General features: G+C 36.3%; 1 protein-coding gene across 1 annotated transcript in view; it reads left to right on the top strand.

Annotated features, from left to right (window-relative positions):
- Window positions 1-26,923, top strand: part of SBF2 (SET binding factor 2) — a 545,383-nt gene that overhangs the window by 393,108 nt on the left and 125,352 nt on the right. The window contains exon 17 of the mRNA XM_044680325.1: window positions 14,148-14,216. Within this exon, the coding sequence (XP_044536260.1) occupies window positions 14,148-14,216 (69 nt within the window). The remainder of the gene's footprint in view (window positions 1-14,147; window positions 14,217-26,923) is intronic.

The raw sequence follows: 26,923 nt of genomic DNA, 5'->3' as shown, positions 1-26,923 counted from the left end.
TCCAGCTTAACTTGGCATTGGGAGACAGAAACTTATAGACACTAAGGATTGGAATCAGTTCTGAAGCACAATATATGTGAGCATTCTAGTGCCCATGGAGAGGCTGCATGCCAGTTCAAGAGGAGATCCAAGACCCATATCAGGGTACCATGATGGGGAAGATGCCAACTGGCAGCCTTGTCTCCTACTACCTACTCCCAGATCACAGCTCCAAAGTAGTCTGAGAAGAGAACTGGTATTAGGGGAATAGTGTCTCAGGGAGAGAGGTCCTGGACTTTAAATGGAGAAAGGAGGAAATTCAGAAACCAGCAGCACCAGTATTCTTCCTCAGACTATAGACACAGAGCACAATCTTAAAGTGTCTAGCCCAGGCTTCAAAAAATAACCAAGACAGGAATCCCAAACCAAAGAGGAGCCTACAGTTCTGCCTCTTTGAACCAACAGAACTTTCTGGATAGAGGATAGAGGCTGAGTCCAACAGCAGTCTTCTATTGCTCAAGCCCAAACCCAGGATAGGAACTTACAGAGTTTAGACCTGAAGAGAATCAATCATACTTTGCCATGGATCAGACCACTTTGGGAGCACTGAAAGCTTGCAGATATCCAGCCTATCTCTGATATCCTAGAATAACACAACACAGTACACCAAGAAAGCATCAACAGAACCAGCCCTCGACCTTCTCTCCAGTTGTGCACAGAGCACAGCCATAATATCAAGTCTGAAGTCAGGAAGTCAACTGAAAGAATAGGAAAACAATCAAAGAACCTCACCATAATGAGCTCTTTTCATGGTAATGGTGCTAAAGATATAAACATAGAAGACAATGACTCCAAAATATCTACAAGTGTTGACTTGGAGAAAAACAACTTTGGCACAAACTCAACTAGAATTTCTGGAAAAGATAAAAACATGAGCTTTTAAAAGTTTAAAAATTATCTTTACAAATGAAATGAATACTTGAAGAAAAAAATTGGAAAAGAAATGAAAATATGAAAGAATTTTTAATAGAATTAACAGCTTTGCACAAAAGTACAAAACCTTGCCTAAAAAAACAAATTCCCTGAAAACCTGAATAGACCAAATAGAAGCCAATGATTCCATGGTACAACAAGAAATATTAAAACAAAGTCAGAAGACAGGAGAGGAGAGGAGAGGAGAGGAGAGGAGAGGAGAGGAGAGAAGAGAAGAGAAGAGAAGAGAAAAGAAAAGAAAAGAAAAGAAAAGAAAAGAAAAGAAAAGAAAAAGAAAAGAAAAGAAAAGAAAAGAAAAGAAAAGAAAAGAAAAGAAAAGAAAAGAAAAGAAAAGGAAGCCTAAGGTATCTCATAACAAAAACAACTGATCTGGAAAACAGATGGAGAAACAGTTTGAGAATCACTGGACTCTCTGAACACCATGACAAAAAAAAACTAAATTAAAAACCTAAATATATAACTATTATAAGAAAACTTCCCAGATGTCTTAGAACCAGAAGAAAGCAAAGCAGAAGTAGAAAGAATGTACTGGTTACCTCCTAAAAGAATCCCCAAATGAAAGCTATCAAGATTATCATAGGGCAAAGAAAAAGCATCATAAGTAGCCAGAAAGAAAGAATTCAAGTACTGATGAATGACAGACTCAGGACCATACTAATTTAATAGCCACAGAGCTAAAGGAAAAGAGAACTTGGAATATGATATTCCAGAAGGCAAAGGATATGGGCTTATAATCAAGTATAACTTACCCACCAAAACTGAGTTTAATGCCATGGGTGTTGGGAATTGAGGAAAGATCTTTAATGAAATAGAGGACTTCCAAGTATTGCTGATGAAAAATCTAGAGCTCTGGCGAAGCTTTGAAGTTCAAACATAGGAGTGAAGAGAAGCATAAAAAGGTAAACTTGAATGAACAATGATAAAGACCTAAACAGGGATAAACTGCTTCCATTAAACTGTAGGGTGATGATACATGTGTTCTTTTGAAACCTATCATCAGAAACCATAGAGACACTCCAATTAGACAAGGTCTGGGAGTATATGATCCTAAGAGAAGAATGGAAAAGAGAAGAGGAATACATCAGGGGAGGAAAATTATGGGAAATAATCAAGGTGCCCAAGTTTAGAAGTCTATACTTGAACTTCACCCTCATCTGAACTGACCAAAAAGAAGGAGAAATACACACACAGACACAGGGATGGGTACAGAAATACATTTCATTTAAAAGAGAAATGGAGGAGGGAAAAGAAGGAGGTAGGAGAAGCAATTAGAGGAAAGATTGATTAAGGGAGAGATTAGACCTAAATAAAACAAAATCTAAGGATATACAAAAATATTTATAACTCTTTCTGAGGTAGCAAAAAATGGGAATCTGAGGGAGTGTCCATAAATTGGGAAATGGATGACTAAGTTATGGCTTGCAAATGTGATGGAATTTTATGGGGCTGAATGCTTACCAGGGTAATGACCAACTAGGAACAACTCTTAAGAGTAAACCTTAAGTTGGCTCCAATTGGAGGAAATAATATCTTTTTCTTAATCTTGAACTTCTCTATAATTCCTAAAGAGTCTCCTTAATTCTGGCAATCTGGAATTTTATAACAAATCTGTGTTTACTCTTTCTGCACTATTAATTATTTTTCACTTTGATCACCTTCCCTCTCAACCCTCTTTTCAAATGGGAACTTTCATTTTTTATCTGACTTCATACAACTGCTTCCCCTAAACTACCACCCTTTGATCTAGACTTTTTTTCTAGTTACACTATATCCTTTTGGAGGTAACACTGTGAGAATATTATATAATCTTCCAAGGGTGGATACCAAAAGACTTTTTATAGATTGTAGATAAAGTTTTCTAATGCTTTTCTGTTATTCTTCTTGATGATGTCTCTATATGGTTGATTATTTTGATCCTAAAAGCCCATTGATCTGATGTCTTCAGGGAATAATCAGGGAACCAGCATTTAGCCAGGCCCTGGGTTATGGGTACCAAAAGAAAAGTCAAAAAGTCCTAATCTTCAAAGGAAGTATGTTGGATCAGGGGACACAGCATGTACTCATTAGTGTAGATGAAGCAAACACAAGGTCATTTCAGGGGGAAGGCCCTCACAGCTGTGAACTGTCCACAGTGACTGCTAGATCTCTTTCCTGGGTCAGCATTGTTACCTCAAAGTTTATAGTCCATTCAGCAGAGTTTGGATTATTTCCCCCAAATCTTGGAAGCTCGTGTGCTTTTCTCTTCCCATTCACATGGCCTCACAAAATCTTTTTGTACTTTATTCCCTTCAGCTTGGTTTTTTCACCCTCTGGAAGAGCTGAAGTGCCATTTGCAAAGCTGAAGATTTTGTTGCTTCTTGCTCACCTTTCAAGGTCACATAAAAATATCCCTAAGCTATTTGTGATCCAAAAAAGGAGTCCTTCCCACCTCCATACTATGTAGTAACTCGAATTTTTAAGTGGTCTTTGGTATGGAACTTTGTTAGATGCTTTTTGAATATCTACATAGACAGTGCTCACAGATCATTCACATAAATCTTTACCCCTCAGACATCTCTAACCTAAACTGTTTTCTCTTTATAGAAGTCTCAATATATACTAAATGTTTGTGTGATCCTACCTGTGATTATAGATTCCATCAACTTGCCCACTGCCATAGTGAAACTCACAGGCCTCTAATTTCTTAGGGTCTCTTGATTAAGATTAGGGACTAGTGTAGCTGGGTGACTCAGTGCATAGAGAGCCAGGCCTGGAGATAGGAAGTCCTAGGTTCAAATCTGACTTCAGACACTTCCTAACTGTGTCCTTGGGCAGACCACTTAACCCCCTTTTGTCTAGCCCTTACCACTCTTCTGCCTTTGAACCAATAGGTAGGGTCAATTCTAAAATAGAAAGTAAGGGTTTGTTGTTTTTCTTAAAGAGTGGGGACCACAGTCATCTATTTCTGCCTAAATTTATTACTGAAAAGAGACCAATCTACTGCTCTTCCAGATGAGGAAACTGAGGCCCAATATGGATTTGTAACTTACAGAAGGTCACAGAGGAAATAGAAGAGCCAAGATTTGATCCTGGGTATTCCCAACTTCTAATCCAATTCTTTTTCTAAAAGCTATAGCTAGCTAATGTTTATAAAGTTTTACAAAGTACTTTACATAGATTTTCTTACTTTATCCTCACCTCAACCCTAGAGGTACATGGGATTATGATCTCCAGTTTACAAAGGAGCAAACTAAGTCAGAGAAGTAAAAGTACTTGCTGGAGATCACAACTAGTAAGAGTCTGAGACAGGATTCCAACTCGTCTACTTCATTCCAAGTGCATCCTGCTCTTTACCATGCACCTAGTCATATATAACCTTAATTCTACTATTTCAGCCTTTTATAATAATCATGTCAGATTTTAGCCAAGAGTTCTACAATATGAATCCTGTGTTTCTTCAAAACTCTCATATACCATCTGACTCTGGTGAAATAAAGATATTGTATCTTTACTGTAACTGAAGTATCTACTCAGTCTGTTTATTGTCTTCTTTTTTCCTTGAGCAGGTCTTTCTATACTATCTTCAGCCATCAGGAAATTCCATTGTCTTCAACTGATTTCATCCTTTTGATATATTTAATTAAATATTAGAGATCATCTAATCAAACTCCAGAATTTCTTTCCTTTTCCTTATTAGTTGGCCAAAAGAACACTCAAGTTTATTTCAGATGTAACAAAAGCATCTTGTTTTAAAATGCCAATTAATTTCACCAAGTAAACAGCCATTTAGGTATTTTTAAGGTTAATTCTCCTGGAGGGCAGCTGGGTGGCTCAACGGATTGAGAGCCAAGCCCACAGATGGGAGGTCCTGGGTTCAAATTTAACCTCAGATACTTCCTAGCTGTGTGACCCTGGGAAAGTCACTTGAGCCCCATTGCCTAGCCCTGACCTTTCTTCTGCCTTGGAACCAAATTGGTTTCAAGGCAGAAGGTAAGGGTTTTTAAAAAAAAGTTTATTCTCTTCCCTAAAACATAAATCTCTCATTATTTAAAGAAAGAAACCATGGTTGAAAGAGGAAAAGTAATTTACCCACGGTAATGTAGCTGGTTATCATACCATGCTGTAAAAATCCTTTTGAAACCCTTTACAAAAATACTTTTCAAATACATATTTTAGTATTGATTTGGAAGTGTAAAGTATGAAATCTTTTCTAATAGATTATATAGCTCTTAAAATTATTTTGAAGTTATTCAACAAGTCAGCTTCATATTGAGTTTATCTTACGTTTCTTTTAAAAATGATTAAATGGCTACTATTTACTAATGTGGCATTTGCCATTTACCAATAAACCATTTTCTGAAAATACAATCATTTATATCTTTATATGTAGTTTTTTCCAGTACATTTTTGTCTAATAAAGCCAAATCTAAATTTGTTATAAAACCTAACAATAAGTTAGGCCACCTTTAGAGATTCCTTTTTCCTTCTCTTTCTTATCTCCCATGGCTTGTATATGTCCCCCAAATATCTCCTTCTTCATCCTTTTCATACAGAAATAGTCCTCCTTGCCAAGGAAAACCATTCTATGTGCACAAGTTGTCATCTTCTTCAACAGATTACTCCCTCTTTCATGCCTGTCCATTTTCTCACTAATCTTAAGTTTCTCTCTGTCTACTGAGTGTTTCCTTGTGGTCTAGAAACATGTGTTCCATCCTTTAAAAAGTTTCACTTGATCCAACCATTTGCCATCTGCTCTCATCCTATACCTCTCCTTCCTTTCCAGGATAAACTTTTTCAGACAATCATCTACAAACTTGACTTCCAAATTCCCCTCATCTCACTCTCTTCTAAACCTTCTGCATTCTGGCTTCTGGCCTTATTCATTGAAACAGCTCTCTACAAAATTAGCAATGAACTACTAATTGAAAAGTCTTTCCTCAGTCTTCATCCTTCAACTCTGTGTAGCCTTTGACAATGTCAGTCACCCACTTTCCCTTGATTCTTTTCTCTAGGTTTTTAGGACATTGCTTCTCCTAATTTTCCTCCTATTGATCTAAAGGACTCTTCAGTCTCCTTTGCTAGATCTTCCTCTAGGTCACAGCCACTAACCAAAGGAGTCTCCCAAAGGTCTGTCAAACTTTTTATGAAAAAGGCCAGATAATAAATAATTTCAGCTTTACAAGCTAACAAGTAAAATCAAGAACATTGTGTAGGTATTTATTAAAGAAAATATATTTACATAAATTTTTTTACTGACAGAATTCAAAATATAATCATTATAACAGTGTGCAAGTTTTTATAATACAGGTCCACTAATGATACAAATGGCATTCTTTTCAGGGGGAATAATATTTCTCTTAACTGGGATTCAAAATTAGTATTCCTAGCATCAAAATAGATCATAAATGTTCATCTGTTAATTCTGATATGTAATGTGATTTCACATATTTTGTCTTTGAAAATAGCTTTTCACATAGATAAGTACTGCCAAATACTGACATCATTCCACAAGTATGATTTTAATTGAACACATTCATTGCTCAAGAGACATTTATAAAAATTTTATTAGATTCTTCCTATTTGCCTTTTAGCATGTCATTTATATTTCAGATTAATCACTTCCACTTGAAGGTTAGGTAGAAGTTCCTCAATTGCAGAATTAAGTGGACTTGAAATACAGGCATTTCTTTTGCACTTGGATCAAGGGTCGGAAAAATTTTGTTAGAACTTTGGAAATATATGTTGCAAGTTTGTGCAGGAATAGAGGTCTTGCTTCTTGTTTTAACTTTTGACAGTACAGGAAGTGTATTAATAAACTTGGCTTTTGTGATTCAAATGTTAGTTGTCATCAAATTGACTTTACTGTAGTATAAGTTGTACATGTAAGCAGTATTTTCTCCTCTAATATTAGATCGAATTCTTAAAGAATTATCGAGACTGCAGCAAAAGCCATTTTTTTAAAATATTGATAATGAAGGTAATTTCTACAAAAGTTTTCTTTTCCATAGAATTGAAATAAAACCAGAAGATTTCCTAGGAGATCTTTCACTGACTTTTTGAAAATTAAATTTTTTAATGATCAGATGAAATTGGAACATTAATAATTAAAGTGGAAAAAAATAGTAAGCCCTTTATGCAAGCTTTCTTCTTTGAGGTGTGAGGTGACATGACCTACCCTTTTTACCACTATTGGTTTATTCCCTATAGACAATTCATTATATGGCCTTGGGTGAGTCTTTTGAATTTTGTGGTCTTCAGTTGCATCATCTTTTGAACAATAAGATCTTTAAATCACATCTCACTGTGCCACCTTAGGAGTTCAAAGGGACAAGATTGACTTACTCACTGTCAGAGTAAGTAATTCTCTAATCTCGTTTATTTAAAATTACTCAATACCCAGGTAAATTATAGAAAAAAGTGCATCTCTTCCCCCAAAACCAAAAATAGTTCTTTGGGCTCATGCCTTTGGTATTTGTAAATACTCTTCCCTGTTTTTATCTGGAATTGATTACAGGAAAAGCAGCAGGATTCATGCAGGAGTATTCATTTATTTCTTCAAATAATGTGGAAAAACATCAAATGCTTAGTCCCTGAAAGAGACCAAGAGAAATCTCAGTCTGAAGACTTGGTGGAACTTTTTGCATTTCCTTTGAAACTCCTTCAATCCCTTTTGTGTGTGTTTTGTAAATTAGTTTCCAATTTTGCATGATTATTATTAGTGCCCACATTGCACTAAAAGTAATTAAAGGAAATCTCCTTAGCTCTAGTCTTTGGTTGATTAGCAAACAAATATTCTGCTCTTCAAGGAGTCAAATTGTTCAGCATCCTTTTGATTTTGAAATTTATGTTATAGTTTTGAAATCTGGTATAACTCTCTTCCCTTTAACAACCAGATTCCCAAGGGAGTTGGGGTAGAAGTCATCTACACTAATTGCCTCTACTTCCTCTCACTTTTCATTCCTTTCCAATATGGTTTATGACCTCACCATTCAACTGAAATGACCCTTTCCAAGGTTACCAATATTTTAATTGTTTAATCATAAAGTTCTTTTTTCATTCCTAATCTTTCTTGAACTTTTTGTAGCATTTGACACTGTTGACCACCCCAAGACACACAGAAAAACTAACTGTGCCACCTCCTCTGTTTCTGTTTCTGTCTCTTTCTTCTTAGTCTATCTTTCTCTTTTTCTCACATCTCCTTCCCTCCTTTCTTTACAGGATCTTCACCTTTGTCATGCCCATGACTGTGGGAATCCCATTAGGATCTTTGCTGGGCCCACTTTTTTACTTTCTCTTAAGAATTATATCACCTTTGTCATGCCCATGACTGTGGGAATCCCATTAGGCTCTTTGCTGGGCCCACTTTTTTACTTTTTCTTAAGAATTATATCAGCCCTACAGGGTTCAATTATCTCTATGCAAATAATTCCCAGATATATAGGTCCATCCCTAATTTCTCTCTTCAATGCCAAGCACATAACCAGCTGCTTATATACCTTCTATTTGTATCTCAGACTTAATATGTTCAAAATATAATTAATTCTCCTCTCCACCACTATCAAAAACCAAACTCACCTCAAATGTCCCATTTTCTTAAGGGGAGGATTAGCCTATCAATCAGTGAGGAATATACCTGTAAGTCATCTTTGACTCTTTATTCTCCCTTGACTCTCATTTCAAATCAGTGGTTATATTTTGTTGTTTCTTACTTCACATTTCTTGCATTAATCTCCCCTGTCTTTCCATTCTGATGGGTGCCATCCCAGCCAGATCTATAATCATCTCTCATTTAGACTTTGCAACAAACTGCTTCCAGTTTCTTCCTTCTCCAATTCACTCTGCACAGTTGCCAGAATAACCATTCTAAAGCACAAGTCTGACTGTATGAGTCCTCTGTTCAAGGGCCTTCACAATTCAAGAATCTCTTGTCCATAGGATCAAATGCTATCATCCTAACATGAACTTTAAAGCCCTTCACAATCTGGTACCAGCATACTTTTCCAACTTTGAACTGTACATTATTTCCCTTTACACACAAAGTTCTAGCCAGCCATACTGGCCTACTTGTAGTCCCCAAACTCAAAATTCCATCTCCCATTTTTATAACCATGCTTAATATGTACTTTCTGCTTAACTTTGACTTACAGAATCTTTGTCTCCTAGTCAAAAGAGATTTGACTTTTTTTTTTAATGAAAAATCTTTAAAGAGCATTTTCTCTTTGGGAAAAGGACCTGTTTGCATAAATATACTTATTGCAGCTCTTTTTGGAGGCAAAAATTAGAAATTGAGGGTTTGTCCAACATTTGGGAAATGGCTGAATAAGTTGTGGTATATGAGAATTATGGAATACTATTGTGCTATAAGAAATAACAAACAGGATGATTTCAGCAAAATCTGGAAAGACTTATATGAACTGATGCAAAGTGAAGTAAGCAGAACCAGAAACATTGCACACAGTGACAGCAATATTTCTTGATGAACAACCACAACTGCTTATTCTCAGCAATGCAATGATCTAAGATGATCTCAGAGCCTCATGATGAAAAATGCTATCTGCTCTCTGAGAAGTAACTGATGGAGTCTGAATGAAGACTGAAACATACTACATTTCATTTTCTTTCTTTTTATTTCTATTTGAGATCTCTTCCATAAAGTGACTAATATAGAAAAATATTTTACATGATGACACATACAAAATATATATCAGATTGTTTATTGGCTCAAGAGGGGGGTCAGACAGGGAGGGAGAGTCAGAAGAAGGGAGAGAATTTGGAACTCAAAACTTTTTTAAATAAATATTTAAAAATTTGTTTTTACATGTAGTAGAGGAAAAATAAAGTATTTTTTCTCTCTGTCACCTATTTATTGTTCTCCTTCCAGTTTCATCCTTAAGTGCCTAATAATAATTTTCCTTAATTGAATTTCTCACCAAGAATTCCTAAAATTTACTTATTCTCTCCACATCTTATTGTTTTATGAGGCAATTCATCATGCTTCTACATAGGATTTTATGTTTTAATCATATTCTAACCTGCTTCTGTCTGGACTACTATATCTCTTTACTTGGCAAAGAGATCAGATTAGCTGAGTCATTTCTTGATTGTTTTCATCTTCTCTTTCTGTCAATTTATTTGTAGCTATTCATATTCTTTAGGAAATAGTTATAATCTGTGTGTCTATATCCATTCCATCAGTTTCCTCTTTCTTAGCATCAATAACTTGTTTAAAAGTTTGTTGTTTTATTTGTATACCATATTTTTTCTCATTTTTAATCTTACAATTTTGTATTCATTTTATCTTTGCTTTAACAAGTCAGGGGCCAACCACACACAAACAATTATTCGGGAAGTATTCCCACAGAGAAAGGAGTTGTTCCTTGAACATTAAAATATAACCATTAAGTTTTTTTGTTAAGTATAGTTGTAATGGCATGTAATGACTCCAGGCTCTTTTCTTGAAGAAAGTACTTATGATCTATAAACAGAAACCTTTTTTACCCACAATCTTTAGCTTCTTTTGATTTCTTCTTTTTTATCATATTTTCTAGTATACCTTTAGCTTTTTGCCCCTGTGCTCAAAGTTATTGATTATCCAAGTATATGTTGATTTAATTTAGAAAGGTTTAACTAGTTCACCTCCCCGTTCTTTTCAGCAGCTCTTCATTGGAGCATGAAGCTGGTTATTTTCATGGTTGGTCTTCTTTGCAAATGCTTATCTTGAATAAGCATTTATCACTAAAGATGACCAGTTATTGTAAGAAATGCTATTTCTATAAAATCGACTCTGCCAACTCCGTTAATTTTTTTCTCCCAGGACATTATCTCGACATTTAGTGACTTTGTCTTTTTCTCTTTTAAGGAATAGGTTGCTACCCTAAACTTCAGTGAAAAATAGCAGCTTCCTAACATATCCTTTTCCAAAGGTGTTTGTAACCTTACTCATTTTTATTCTTCCTTGGCATTTTCCCGGATGATCAGTCTAGAATAGAGGGTTGTTTTTGTTTTGTTTTGTTTTTTTAATCAAAAACATTTTTAGGTACCCAAAACCATCATCTGAGTCAGAGAATTAAATGTCAGCCTGTAATAAATTTCATTTCTCTTGTGCAAACAACTTAAGAAATGTGTAAATATATATTTCCTTACACCATTTTAGGAACTTATAAATGCTATATACATTTAAGAGGCTATCATAGTTATGTTGAATTTAGTAACAAAAAAAGTAAGAAACTTAAACTATTTTGCATATGGCATTAAGCCACTGAAACATTTCAGGAAGTAAAGCTAGAGTTCTCAGTCCTTTCTTTACTTTTACTTTTACCAGGGAGAATTCACATTTATAGCCCTAATGCAGGGCAGACATTTTCTCTTATCTCTTTAACCTCTGACCTAAACTGAGAGCAGCCACCACTAGGCTATAGACTGGTAAGAGATGAACTATAGAGGGGCAGAGATACACACTCAGACATGTGATTGCCCTTCTCTGCTTTTATGAAAATATTCCACTTACTTCACCTACCATACTGGAAGAAATTACATAAAATACGGGCATGGGACCCTAATTTCTTTAAGTCACAATCACTTGGCAAGATGGATTACTGAATTATATTTCTTTGTTTTGTTTTGTTTTAATGTGTCTGTGTTTAGCCTAACTTTGCATTATTTGAAAAAAACTTTGGAAAATCCAGAACTTTATACAAAGACAAAGTGAATTCCACATAAAATGCTAGAGATTATAATTTTGTATTTACAAATAATCTACCATGTCCATAAAACGTCATTATGTTCTCCAGACCATTTGCAAATGACATATTTACTTTTATTAGTATGAAGGCAGTCTATGTCTTTATGAATTGTATGAATTACATATATCAGTTCAAATTTTCTTCTAAATATAGCTTTGTTCCAGCCAGCTAGCTAATGTAAACTAAATAGAGACCTTGTGGTATAATCAAAAGAGCCCTAGATATGGAGTCAAGAGAAACCTGAGCTTTAACCCTATGCCTAATATGGGCGGTGTGACCTTAGTATAGTATGGTTTTGTGATAGCAAAAAGCCAACCTTTGAACCTATAACCTCTGACTCCAAAACAAGCACTCTCTCCACTATATCACACTGCTTGATAAAATTTATAAACCTTACCTTGCAGGATTTTTATGAAGATCAAATAAGAGAGATTAAAGGAGAAATCAAACACTCTGCAGATCTTAGAAATTAAAGAAAATGTATGTTATTGTCTAGCAAGCAATGATGGTAACTAATTTTTCAGAAGTGAGACTAGAAATTTTCAAGGAAAAAGTTTGTGGACTTACAGATTTCTAGGTATCTTTCTTAAGGGCTAAGCAAAACTTTGGATTTAAAAAAGTAATAAAGAATTGGAAAAGGATGTCTATAGAAGCTTATTAGTGAAAATAGTTCTATGTGATCTGCAATCGTGTCATCTTCCATCCGTGTCCTTTTGTCAGTAAGGATGCTCTTGGAAGTTGAATACTCAATAGGAATATTGTAAAAAGGCGCTTCATACTTCAGACCATACCTCCATAAGCATCCTTATTGACAAAGGAGCTCACTCCTATTTAAGTTGCCCCTTCTGTCACTAGACACTTTTAATTGTTGTTCTTAATGCTATTCTAAAACCAGGATCTTAATAACTTCCTCTCACTTAACTCTGACTCCCCTCTCAGAAGCCACACAGAATAAGTTGAATTACAGCCCTCCACATATTAGAAGAGACAAATGGCATAGAACCATAGCATAGAAAGTTGCAGAGGTCCTCTATCCTCTCTCCTTCATTTAAGTGACTTGCCCAAAGTCACATGAATAAGTTGCATGACTGGGATTCAAACCCAGGTCTTCTGATTTCGAATTCAGTAGGGTTTTCCCCCAAGTTATACCATAATAGCCCCCCATAAGCATCTTCTTCAGGCTCCTTTAGCCAGTTCTCATATGGCATGGGCCTCTATACCCTTGTAATACTGGTCAAACCCCCAAATAAGTTCCTTGGCAAAACAAATTACCTCCCTCCCCCCAAAGCATCATAGATAATAAGCCCAGTAGCAAGGACTGTAGGAGAGGGAAGGAGTAGCCCAAGGTGCACAATCTCAATGGCATACATACTTCCCCACCCCCAGTAGTGCCTTCTTTTGTTTTTCAGGGTAGCTCTTTGTAGCAGCCCTAAAATTTGTAGAGAATATCAGTTTCAGACCTCCCTGAAATAGAAAAAAAATTGATATATATTACTTGATCATTGCAAAAACTCATGAAATAAAATAATCTAGTTTAAACAAAAATAAAAATTTTAAATTAAAATATAGTTGTATTCATTGCTTTGGTTTATATCTTTTATCTTTCAGATTTCCATAAAATGTCCATGTTGTCTCCTCCATTAGAATATGCACTCCTTTAGGGCAGGGACCTCATTTTTATTCTCTCCATGTCCCCAGCACTTAGCACAGCACCTGGCATATGTAAAAGTGCTCAATAAAAGCTTGTCAATTGATTGCCGGAGAAAATATTAGTTCTTTGAGAGCAAGAACTGTTTCCTTATCAACTTTTTGTCCCCAGCACCTATTTCATCATTCCCACTTAAATGTTTGTTGAATCGAGGGAGGGAGGAGGAGAAAAGGAGAGAGACATACTGCTTGTCACCAAGAACAAGGGATCTAGGAGTTGTCTAAAGGAGCTGAGACCAATGTGTCATTCCCAGGAGAGCTTTCTCAGGTCCTGGTGTAGCACCATTTCCACCTTTACCTTTGATTCTGAGCCTGGGCTATGTTATGTTGAGCAACATCCATGTCTGTCACAAAAGCTTGTATCTTGTTTGCTTCTCTTGTAGATTCCCCCAGCTGGCTCTTTGCATCACCCTTCTGCTAAACTTGCCTCCTCTATGCCTTCAAGAAAGGAGTTTAGGGAACCTGGAATTCAGTTCAGCCAACACTTCCTAAGCACCCACAACTCTGTTGGAAGGCATTTACTAAGTATTAGGGAGACCAAATAAAAAAATAGCACTTTTGTCCTCCGGTTGAAATAGACAGAGATAGAATGAGCAGTGTATGATAGGTGCCAAAATAAGTTCCTAGGAATCATTCTTAGATGAGGGCAGCAGAGAAGGGATGCTACTATCAACCTTTTTCAAAGTTGGATTTCAGAAGAATGTGTCTGTAATAATATTCATATTTCTTTGTTTTGTTTTATTTAAGGACTGTTCCACCTTAGAAGAATATAACATTGCAGCAGCATTATTGCCTTTGACAAGTGCTTTCTACAGGGTAAGTTAAAATAAATTATTTCTGATTTACTTAACCCTATTGCTTTCATTTAAAGTCAATTTAATAAACATTTATTCATTAAGCCCTTAAAAGGTCCTGTGCCACAATGGGAATTCAGAGTTTTTTTAATATTCATCAAGAAGTCTTATATTCAAATAGATCTACTTTTTTAAATGGGTCTCTCAAATCAATTGAAAGGAACACCTAATCAAGGCACATATTTAAAATTTCTTGGGTACATCTTAAATTTTTTTCTCTCTAAAATGAAGAAGAAAAACATGCCAGCCCAACTAATCTTTGAACTAAATGCATATACTTTTTCTTCAGAAAGCTTTAAAAACTTTACTTCATATATTTAGCCTCAAATAAACCCCTCTGGAATCCTTGTTAATTTTTTTTTAAACCCAGTTATTTAGTTTTCTTATCTTTAGTTCACAACAAATGTTACATGGAAAATCAGCAAAATATAGTCAGATTTTCAGAAAAATGAAATGATGACAATAAGATTTCTCTTTAATATTAGATTTCATAGTCATTATCAGTTTGTTTGTTTTTGTTTATCATCATCATCATTATTAGAACCACCCTGAAACTGGACTTCTTTCAAGTCTTCCCTTTTCAGAATGTGTTTTTAGGACATAATGTAAATGCCAGCTGAGGCAAATTGCCCCACATAGAAATCAGAAACCTCTACAAATATTGAGAATTGCTTTCCTTTGCCTTCCCACCGTGGAGAAAGAAGGCAGCCTGTAACTGTCCTGTCAGTGTGACGGTGACATTGACATGGACTCTCCTAAGACTTCCTTACAATTTCTACCTCTTTTAGAGAGGATGTGCCTACTTCCATGCATCCATTTACTCATTCATGGAAGAGTGTAAGTAGTTGCAATTCTTGTTAAACCTGAGTATATCATTTACCAACATCTAATCTATACTATTAAAGCTTGACCCCCGGGGCAAATATGCAAAGTGTTCCCACTTGTGACACTATCTACCCTAGTCTTTTCTTTGCTCAGGTCTAGGGAATGTCTTCTGTACACTCCACTGAATTACTGCTTTTCCAAACTGAGATTTTGCTTTTCAAAACTTGCTTTTTCCAGTTTTAATCACATTTTACATAGTAAATAGTTCAGATTCATTCCTGCTTATGCATCTCCAGCTGCAGTCTCCCTGATAAGCAAAATCTCAGGTCTGGCATGCTTCTGACAACAGAACAATTTTTTCCCCATTTTCTAGACTACTGGTATCAGATTATTTCAAAGCCCTCAGTATTCAATATGTGACAATGTGTCACCACACTTTTGTTTATTTTTGCCCTTTTTAGTAAATAATGCTATCTGACAAACTCTTTCCTGCTGTATGTGTGCCTAATATGAAGACATCGTTGCTAGAGAGTAGTAAAATTAGACAGCATTGCCAAAAGAAGAAAAATATCCATTCTGATACTTCTTAAGATGTTGAGGGGAAGGGGACAGAAGGAACTGCAGAAAATGTAGAAAAGCAGAACAGCTTTAAAAGTTACATGTCAGATTTGTTATATGCAATTTTTAAAAAGCAAATTTTGCATACTAGAGTGTTGTCTTTTTTCTGGTCTGCTTTGTGTGCAAATGTGCAAATGTCCTTTTTTTAGAGTTGGTTAAATTCAGAATTTTTAAAAATTGAACCATTAGTATATAGATTTAGAATTGGATGGATGGCTAGATCCAAAATAGTCATTATTGGTTCATTGTTAACTTGAAAGAAAATCTTTAAGGGGAGACCCCAGAATTCTGTACTTAGCCCTATACCACTGTAATAATTACAATTTAAATTATGAGGCTGTTAGTAGCTTTTTAGCGGCTTTATTACAGCAAAACAGAGATAGAAAAAAGTAGGGAAAAGATTCCTTCAGTTAAGTAAGCAGAGCGCAGAGCCAGAGAACCATACCTGCCACACCTTAACCAAAGCAAAACTCAAGCTCCCAAAAAAGGGCCCCGCAACGTGGGTCTCAGCCAAATTTGTCCCCCAAACCTCTGTATGTCAAAAGAGGACTTACTTAAAAGGATGCCGGGGAATTTAGCTCAGGTGTAGTAAATTTTCCACCTCCACACCACTTTTATTGGTAAGTTGGAAAAAGGAATAGTTGGCATGCTTATCACATTTTATAGATACCACAAAGCCAGGGAGGGCGAATTGACAAAGCTAGGGTCCAAAAGGAACTTGAAATTATAGAATATTGTGATGAATGTAATAGCATGAAATTTAATAATTTAATTTAGTAAGTAATAATTATCTTCCCTTGGATTTAAAAAAATCAATTTTTACATGTCCAAAATGTAAGAATTACAGTTTGAAGTTCTAGGGGAAAAATCTGGGAATGTAAGTGAATTTTTAACTCACTATGGGTCATCAGTATCATATGATAGTCAATAAGCTAACTTTTCGTTCGCCTCTATTGAGAGGACTATGCTGTCCAAGGAAGTAATAGTGAAGTCAGGCCAACAGACACTATTAAGGATTTGCTAGAAACAATGCTCAGCACTATGATTCAAAGAAAGGAAAGCAAAAAACACGGAGCTCACAGTCCAGTGAGGACAACCTGCAGACTTCAGTGCACAAACAAGATGTGTGCAGAAAAAACTTGGAATAATCTCAGGGGTGAGGCACCAATATTAAGGAAAGGAAAACTGAGAAAAGTTTCATGGAGGAATTAGGATTTTAGTTGAGGCAAAGTGTGCAGGGCCACAAGCAGAGTTGACCAGAATTGGGAATGGCAAAAAAGCCAGTATTGTATTCATATTTGATATTGTACTTCATCAGGAAGCAATAGGGAGCCTCTGGAGATTATCAAATGGGAGAGCAGCCTAATCAGGCCTGGGCTTTTGGAAGGTCAGGTTCACAGATGGACTGGAGTGCAGAAAGAGACAGCAGGGAGAACAACCTGAAAGCTATTGTCATCGTCTGTTAATGAGGGAATGCACTAGGGCGGTGGAAGAGCCAGAGGAGAGAAGGAGCATGTGCCATAGATGTTAAAAGGCTAGAATCAACAGACTTTAGTAACATATTGGATATGGAAGATGAGAGAGTGAAGAGTTGAGAATAAAACCCTAGCTTATGAGTCTTGCCTGGCTGAGGATGGTGGTACCTTTAGGGAAGCTGGGAAGAGAGGTAGGTTTGGGTGGAAAGATGATGAGTTCAGTTTGGGAAATATTTTTTAATTTAAATAAATTTTTAGTTTAAGATTTCCCTGGGATTTCAAATTCTAGATGTCTAATAGGTCGTTAAATATGTGAGCCTGGAGGCCAGGAGAAAGGTTAGGGCTGAATAAGTAGATTGAGAATCATCTGCACAAAGATGATCATGGAGGAATCCATGGGAACTGTTGAACTCCCTGAACAAAATGGCATAGAGGAAGAAGAGTTAGCAAGTGTAACCTGGATGAAGATCAAGCAAAGAAGGCTGAGGAGGATTAGTCAGATGAATAGGAGGAGAACCAGAAGAGAGCAGTTTGTTGTGAAGACTTAGAGAAAAGAGAGAACCAAAAAGGGGTGACTGGCAGTGTCGAATGCTACAGAGAGGGCAAGAAGGCTAAAGATTGACAAAAGACAATTAGATTAGGCAACAAACTTTGGAAAGAGCAGTCTCAGTTGAAAAAGGTTGGAGGCCAGGCCACAGCAGCAGAAAGGCGATGGTGTCTTGCCCCTGTGTAATAGAATTCATCCAAGGGACATATGCAGCAAGAAAAGGAAAGCTAGGGTAGAGGAAGGCCTCCCTCCTCTTTGCACCTAAGGCAAGAGATCAGGCAGTGGCTAGGCATGAGTTATTGGGGCTGCACCTCCATATTGGCAGCGGCAGAGGAGAGAAGGAGGAATGTATGAGAAATGTCACAAAGGTCCAATCGACAGGTGGGACGTGACTTGGCTCAGAAGGTGGAGGAAAAGGAACTATAAGAGTTTGAGGAAAGATTTCAAAAAATTGGGAAAAGTCACTGTGATGAGTGATCTAGTGAAACCACTTAAGGAGATGTCCAAGGATTGCCTTGCCACAGAGGCAGCCCAGTTAAGATGATGTAACAAATTTGTAGCAGACTCAGACACTACAGTTTTGTGATTTTCTCCAACTTCGTTAAGGATTAAGAGTGAAGACAGTGAATGGTGGGAGGAAACCAGGGCTGAGGCTTGACCAGACTCTGCTCTGCTATACTCTGCCCTGGTCGGACAACGTTGGAATATTATATTCAGTTCTGAGCCCCACATTTTAATCTGGAGAACAGGATGACCAGGATGGCAAACCTTAAGATCATGCCAAGTCAGGACTGGTTGAAAGGACTAGTGGGAGTGGTCATGTGGAAGAGGAATTAGGCTGGTTCTCACCAAAGTACAGATTTAACAACTAAGTCCCAAAGAAGCAATTTTGGCCTCACTTTCTAACAGTCAGAGCTACCCAGAAGTGAATAGCCTGTCTCAGCTCAAGTGGTGTACTCTTATTCTAGAGGTATTCTAGCCGGATGAGCATTTTTCAAGTATGTTGTAGAGACGTTCTCATTTAAGTATTAGACTCATTTAGAGGCTGAATAGACAGTCTCTTAGGTCCCTTCCAGTTCTGCAGTTCAGTGATTTATTCACTTATTCTTCAACTATGCTTCCAAGGGCAGTGCACTCAGTTTTCTCATCTGTAATGACAGTGATAATATTCATTAATGAGTTAGGGTGGGAGATTATATACACATATATGCATATGAAGAGAGAGAGAGAGAGAGAGAGAGAGAGAGAGAGAGAGAGAGAGAGATGATTTATAGATCTTTTGGACTTTGTGTGTGTTTGCTTTGCTTTCACTGTCCCCTTCTGTGTCTATACCTTGTTCTTTGTCTCCACAAAAATTCTTTAGAGTTAGGTGCTTTTTTTGTGGTTTGCTCATTTTTCCTACCTTTTTATAGGTAGGCTCTGTTTTCTAGGAGGTTAGGGTACCCTTTTTAAACTTCAGTCCTTCCTTGATGCTACTCTTAGCTTATTTTCTGAGTTTCTGCCAGTTTTAGTTCTTTGGAGATGGTATGATGGATTGCTTAAGGGCTAGGAGCTCTTAATACAGATCTGATATATAAATATAGATAGAAATATATCAAATATACTGATCATCATACAAAGTAGAATATAATAAGTACCTAGAAAGTGGTCTAAAAGTGCTAGACATGATTCAAGGAAAGAGAGATCACTTCCTGCTAATGAAGGAATTTCTTGGAATAGGAAACCTTTGGATTCAGTCTGGTCAGATGATTCTTAGACCCACTTCACAGAAGACATTCAAATCTTGAGTACTTTGCCAAAGTTACCATTCTAATACAAACAAAAAGAGATGAAAGAAAATACCTTCTCTTGGCCTTAATTCAAAGACACAGTAAAATCAATCCTTAAAGAATTCCAAATTTCATCTAAATATAGATGGAAAATTCCTAAATATAGGTCATAGAAAGGCCCAGAATGTCTTTCTAATTGCAGAATCAAATATTATGCAGACTTAGGCTCTTAACCAAAAAAGGTCATATTTATTCAAGTTTTAGACTCACAAAACATTTGAAACCATTTTGAGTTGAGAAATAAACATGAATTTGACTTATTCATGGTGACACTGCAGACTAGAAACATTCAGCTTATGGAGTGTAGCTGTGAGCACTTGAAGTAAATTGAATGTCATTCAGAAGATAGTGTTTTATAAATTCTTTGTGATTTAGTGGGAGGTTAAGTAATGGTGAGAGAAAATTCCTCACTCAACCTAAAGCAGGAGTTCTTAACCTTTTTATGTTATCGACCCCCTACGGCAGCCTGGTGAAACTTTATAGACTCCTCAGAATAATGTTTTGTTGCCTACATTAATAATTTAAGGAAATACTAAATTTGAATTAGTGAAAATAAAGTTGTCTTTTTCCCTATACAATTTCACAGGCCCTACCCCTGCCTAAAATTTGTCTACAAGACCCCCTTGAAGGTCCAATGAATCCCAATTTAAGATGTTATGGTTAAAAAACAAAATTTAAGTCTCTTTAAGAAATTTCTGCCTTACTCATTTTAGAGCTTTGGCTTTACACAATCATAACAAATACCGAATTGGCAGATGCTTTCTCTTCCCAATGAAATTCCAGACTTGACTCTCTTCTAATTTAAAAAACAAAAGCCCAAAGGAAACACACTTGTGGTTTCTTAATGGAAAATCAGTGGACCTAACACCTGAGAAAATAATTTGTGTAAATGTAGTTTGCCAAATACATGTCAACTCAACAGAAAATCAAAACTAGCCTATAAATTCATATTGCTCTGCTCCTCTAGAAACCATTATTTTAAGAAAAACCTTCCTTCTCCCCCCACCCCAGTGTGCCCTTTCCTTTGAATATTAAATTAGCAATGTCAGACTCTACTATCATTGCCCTTCATCTCAAATTCTTGTATTGAGTGATATGGGCAGGGCTATGACATCTAAGGTTCCTTTGACCTCTGTTATCTAGGAATAACCAGCCAGTAGAAACTGTGGCAAGCCAGAAGGTGGAATGAACCTTAGGTTGTGACAAAACTACTCTGGGGATTTTCTTACTGCTTTTGACTGAAAACACTACATCTCTAGCTTTCCTCCATGGCTTTTGTACCCAACAAATGTACTTTAATCAAGTCTCTTCTAGTTGGAGCACTGTTAATAAATGGAATGTCCTGGTGAATCAACTGTTTAGTCAAACAAAAATGCATTACAAGCCCATTTGTTCTTATTCATAAATGGGTAAGATAAGGGAGTGAGGTATAGAAGGGCAGCATAGCTATACAGAGAAACACAGGGTTTGCCTCTTTTTACTCCCTTTGTGACCTTGGGCAAGTCATTCTTCACTCTGAACCTCCATTTCCTCATCCCTAGAATGATAGTGTTGAACTAGATCTTTTCTAAGGCCTCTTCCAACTTCCAGTCCCATCAACAAGGCCCCTGCCCTTAAGAAGGGACAGCCTGACAATACACTCCCAAGTAACTGAGACAAATACCTAAGAGAGATGTGATGGGGGGGAGAGGGGAAGGAGGGGAAGGAGCTGATCCTGAGAAAGGAGAAGTCCTGCTGGACTGGGGCCATGAGGCTGAGATGTGATCCAATCCAGCCAGGATTGACAACAGCCCCAGGCAAGGCACTGGAAGGACTAGGATAAGCATGTCCCTTTCTATGAAGTGGCTGGCATTTTCCTTGGAGATGACAAGCTATGTGAGGAAGGAGGTGCGAGAAGAGTCAGAAAACCCATGGGCATGGAGGCTGTAAGTAAACCGGTTTGATTAGAGCAGAGTACACATGAAGATTCATAAATGTAGAGCCAATGAGGATCTTAGAAACTATTTAAACCATTGATTCCGTTATAGAGTTGAAGAAACTGAGGTCCAAGGAGGTTAGGTGACTTCCCCAGAATCACAAGGTGAACTCAGGTCTTCCCGGTCCTTTGACTCTAGAACTTGTGGTCTTTCAACTGTGCTGCTTCCCTGAAAATAGTTAAGATAAGGCTGGAATGGTGGCATGACCACAGCTTATGGAGACCCTTAAATGCCAGGCTGACTTAGGATCATTATAATAATATCATTGCATGGTACCCATCTTTACAAACAACAAAACATACTTATTCCCAAATTGTTAAAAATACGCTTTAACTTTTGATAATTCAAGAGTCAAAGAATTATGACCATCAGTTATCATATTATAGCTAAATTAAAGGTCAGTTAAAATTGATTAAATAATAATAATTACTATTATTATAATAGCTAACAAGGTGGTTCTGACTCTAAGTCAGAAAGACTCCTCTTCCCAAATTCAAATCTTAGGTTTTGCCAAGAAATCCCAAATGGGATCATGAAGAGTCAGCATGACTGAAATGAACCATCAACATAACATGTTTATATTGCTTTAAGTTTTGCAAAGAATTTCACAAATATTGTCTCATTTGATCCTTAAAATGACCCTATAGAGTAGGTGCTATTAATCTGCTCATTTTCAGATGAGGAAATGGAGACTGAGAGAATTTAAGTAAGGTTTTACCCATTGAGCCATGTAGCTGCCAGATAAATCAGTTTTTACTATAAACATGTAATAATAATAATAATATTTCACAGTGTTTTATCATTATGTGGTACTTTAGTTCTTTTTCTCATTTGATTATTCTAACAAAGGAAATGAGTAACGTAGATATTGTTACTCTGTTCTCCAGAAAAGAAACTGAGATCCAAAAAGGGGGACTGACTCCTAATATTCAGTGGCCAAGAAGTGGAAGCAAAGCTGAGGCTTAAACTTGGCTTAGCTGTCTCTAGACCCAGGTCTCTATCCACTGCCCTAGTCCAGGAAAGGTCCTAGCACCTGAGCATGGCATAAACAAAAAAACAAATGCAACACTAAGAAGTCTTCCCTTTGGTTTTTGAGATATAAAAGAAAACATTCTTAAAAATAGACAAAGAATTTTCTTTTTCTGGATCTAAACCTCTGCATAAATTCCATTTCCTATGAAAGGTCCCAGAGGATAAACATTCCTGGCAAAAAGACAGAAGGGTCTTCATTTATTATCTTCCCTAAAAGTCAGTATTAATCTTCTAAATAAGTTAGTCTTTTCAACATAGGAACTTTTCTGAGAGTGAAGAAAGGTCCAGAACACTACTGCTGGCTTTATCCAACTTGGGATTTGGACAATTAATAAAAGGTTGATTATAATAGATCTTTCTAGCAAAACCTGAGTTTGAAGACTGCTTAGAAAATTAACACCCATTAATGCAAAGATTGAATTCTTTTAGGCTGTCGTATCAGCATAGTGGCAAATATCAAGCTTGTAATTAATTCACTAAATTTCTTAAGTTATGTGGACATGAAAAAAATTAACACCCTCTGTACTTGGTTCACATCTTTCTACTTTAATTTCTTTTCTTTTTCACTCCTGTCTCCTCTAGGTCTCTTCCATCCTTTTTTGTCTTAGGAATGTTCAGATAGAAACTCCACATAAACTGCTATTATACTTGGGTTTTCTTCTCATATTCTTCATTTCTCCTATTTCTCTGGGAAATCTTCTGTTTCTCTGAGAGATCTGGGCTCTATGTTTCTGTTCCATATTTGACCTATAATTGAATTTGTAGCCACAAAAATGTCAAGGTATTTTTAATGTGAATTGCTATTAAGCCATCTTATCCTGTTCTTCTCCTGTTGATTTTTTTTAATTGAAATGTATTCAGTTTTATCTTGGTAGATGTGAGGCAGTTTTCATCTTTTTAGATGCCAAGTTTCTCATCTAACATACTGACTATTTCTCTTAAATCAATAATACTTCTTTATATCGGCCTCAAAATTACTCAAAACATTTGTCTGCTGGCTTATAGAACCCACTCCATCCTTTCATGATTTTTCCCCTCTCTTTATTGCTGCACAATTTCATTTTCCTTGTTGATGATCCTCTTACATACTCTGGCATCAGTTTCTCAACTTTCTTATCACTTATTTTCACCTACACTGTTTGTGAAGCACCAACCCAATCATACTCTGGCTCTCATCACAAATCATACTTTACCATCAATACCTCAATGCTGTCTCTGTCAGAGAACGTTCACAAGATCATTCCTGGGTTAAGGTTGAGCGGAGAAAACATTGAGACTCCTCTCCCCACCCTCACTCCTAGCCCCTTAAGCACTGCCCTCACCAGGGCTTGTCTGGTACCATTCCACAACTTCTATTGTCCTCTATTTTTTTTCCTAAGCCTAGGGATGGACTGACTCTATAACAATACATTGCTGTCATTGACTGGCATGGATACTTCACTTCTCCTTTGAATGATTGTTCACAGCTAGATCAAAGCTTTGATTGATTGTTTCAGGCAAAAGGGTTTTCGTAATTATTGAGATGGGGATTAAATTTTATCTTTTACTACAGCTTTCAAACTTTTTTAACTCCATAACCCCTATTCTAATTATATTTGTATAGAGAAGTAGGTTCAAATACCATTTACCTGTTTGAGCTTATATTCTATCTTTATTATGTTTCTCAAAGATATCTCAGTCTCAAAGAACATGTAATATGTCCTATGAACCTTTATCCTAACTCCTCTTTGAGATGGCCACAACAGAGTATACTGCAGAGAATTTTTTTCAATATCAACAGTCACTTTCACCTCAAAACAAGATATAATAGTTTAATAAGGGCTTTAAAATACTTAATGTACAAGTACATTCAATTATGAATTATTATTCTGTTGGCTTGGACTAAGATTCACTTATATGTTTTCTTTGATAACATAAAATTTGCTTTGTGAATCAATCAATAAGTAAAATGGTGGTGGAACAAATTTAGTCTGCTAAAGAAAATCAGCTCCTACTCAAGACTTGATCACATTATTGTATACAGTTATTCCTTGATTATAAATTTGCCTATCTCTTCATTAAGATAGACTTAACAAGGTTTAAACTTTGTAGTTCTTTGTTATCATTTGGTTCCAGGCAGTGTACATTTTAGGATAATAAGTCCATAGTTGGAAAGGATGTCAGAGGTCACCTAATCCAAACCTCTGATTTTATAGGTGGAGAAACTGCGACCCAAAAAGATTAAGTGACTTGACCAAAATAATGCAAGTTCAAGAGGCAGCCAGAGAAGACTTTCCAGGAGGGAGCCCAGGAAAAAAGTCAAGGAACTGATAGAATACGAGTCATAGAATTGGAGCAAGGCTATTCAAATTGAGCATAAATTCATTTGGATTCTACAAAGTGATGTGTAGAGATCAGTTTTTGTTCTCTGCTGTACCCCAATAGCACATTCTAATTTCACCTCAGAGCCTAATAAATATTGATTGATGCAAATATTTTAAATAAAATATTACCAAAGAAACTACAGCAACATATCACACAGATTACATACTTATGACCAGTGTCCTTTACACTGGTAAAAAAAGGGGTTTTGATTGGGTAAATATTAAAAGATTTGGTTGCCAGGGAATTGAATAATTATCAATCCCCAATTAAAGAATAACCTCAAGTCAAATTGACCTTTATGGAAGTTTATTTACAAATGAAATGAGAGAGAGAAAGTAAGAAAATTAGAGAGAGGATAAGATAGGATAAGTAACCTAATACACTAGGTAATTAGCTTCGATCCCCTAGTTTAACCCTCAGCTGAGGGAGATTTGACCTTGAGCCCAAGGCCAGAAAGTCAGATGGTGGGAGGCCCAAAGGTGAATGAAGCAAAAGCTTCAGTCACAGAGTCTCTTTTGAAAGGGAAGTTCCTTAAGAAAAGTTCAGGAAGATTTAGTCTTTACACTCACCATGTGGAATTCCAAAGGAAAGATTTAAGAACAGTCTCACCAAGATCTTAAGGTCCAGGTCACAAACCAGAAGCACTCCTTCAGGTCCCATTCACCAACCAGAAGAGCCCCCTCAACTCACTGAACTTTCTTTTTAAAGGGGCCTCTTTTGCATCACTTCCTGTGCCTTCCTCTTAGTTTATGTGTCCAATCACAACAGACGCTTTTCTTAGGACTTCCCAGAAGGCAGTCAGTAAATTCTGATTTGTCACTCACTCTAGCACACATGGGTTACAGACTACCCAACTTGTGAGTTAAATGGAGATGTTTTCACCTTTGGTGATTAAATCTAAAGATGGGCAGGGTAGATTTAATCTCATTATCACATGAGGTTGGATTTCCATTGGGAATGCAAGGCTAGTTCAATTTTAGGAAAACTAAAAACATAATTGACCATATTAATAACAAGAACAACAAAAATTATATCATACCAATAGATGCAAAAAGAAGCCTTTGACAATATGTAACACTTTTCCTATTTTGAACTCTAGAAAGCACAGGAATAAGTGAAGGTTTTCTTCAAAAGAAAAATAGCCCTTGTCTAAAAGTAAATACCAAGATTATCTGTAATAGGGATAAAATTGAGGCCTTCACAGTAAGATTGGAGGTAAGGCAAGGATCTCCATTATCACTCTTTCTGTTCATTATTGTAGCAATCCAGGTATACATTAATTGTGATATTATTTTAAGAAGTATTCAAAAACTTAACTCTTATACTGCTAATGATTGATCTCTGCAATCTTGAGTCAAATTGAATGTTGACCTTGCCAAATCCCTAGCCCTTCCCTAAGGGCCCAGAAGAGAGTCAGTTATCTCAGTCTGAGGTCTATGGAGATTGTGAGAGCAAATAAAATTTTCCTTTTGACTTTGCAAGATTGCATTCTGTGTGGTGTGAAACAACAGAACAGTTTGTGTATCTTGCATTAGTTTAATTTTTTCAGCCTTTAAACAAATGATCAGATAAACAACATATAAGTCACATATGATATTACAAGTCTGTGCTATGATCTTAAGCACGTGTCTAATTGAAAAGTCTTTTTGTGCTATACTACTTGTATTTAGACTAAAATTCACTTCAGATAAAATATCTCTTTCCCAAAAAGCTTGTGGTATATGAAAAATACCAGAAAATGTCTTACTTTTCGTGTAGAACATAATCAATCTTTTATTAGTAATTTGTTGTGTCCAATTTAAATTTGAAATGTTTAATTTTAAATTTGACTTCACACTAACTTTTGCATTTAGCAAAGATTTGTTTGGAGATAGAATTGGTTGTGCAAGTTTTTTGTCATTTCCAATTGAAAAAATGTGAAAAGCTTTGGATTTGACTAGTACCTTTCCCTTAGCATTTTCACCAATGACCTCAGGGCAGGTTTTTAGTCCCTGAGAAATGAG

Source organism: Gracilinanus agilis, chromosome 6, assembly GCF_016433145.1.
Source record: "Gracilinanus agilis isolate LMUSP501 chromosome 6, AgileGrace, whole genome shotgun sequence".
Classification (NCBI taxonomy): Eukaryota; Metazoa; Chordata; class Mammalia; order Didelphimorphia; family Didelphidae; genus Gracilinanus; species Gracilinanus agilis.
This window is presented reverse-complemented; position numbering and strand designations above follow the sequence as displayed.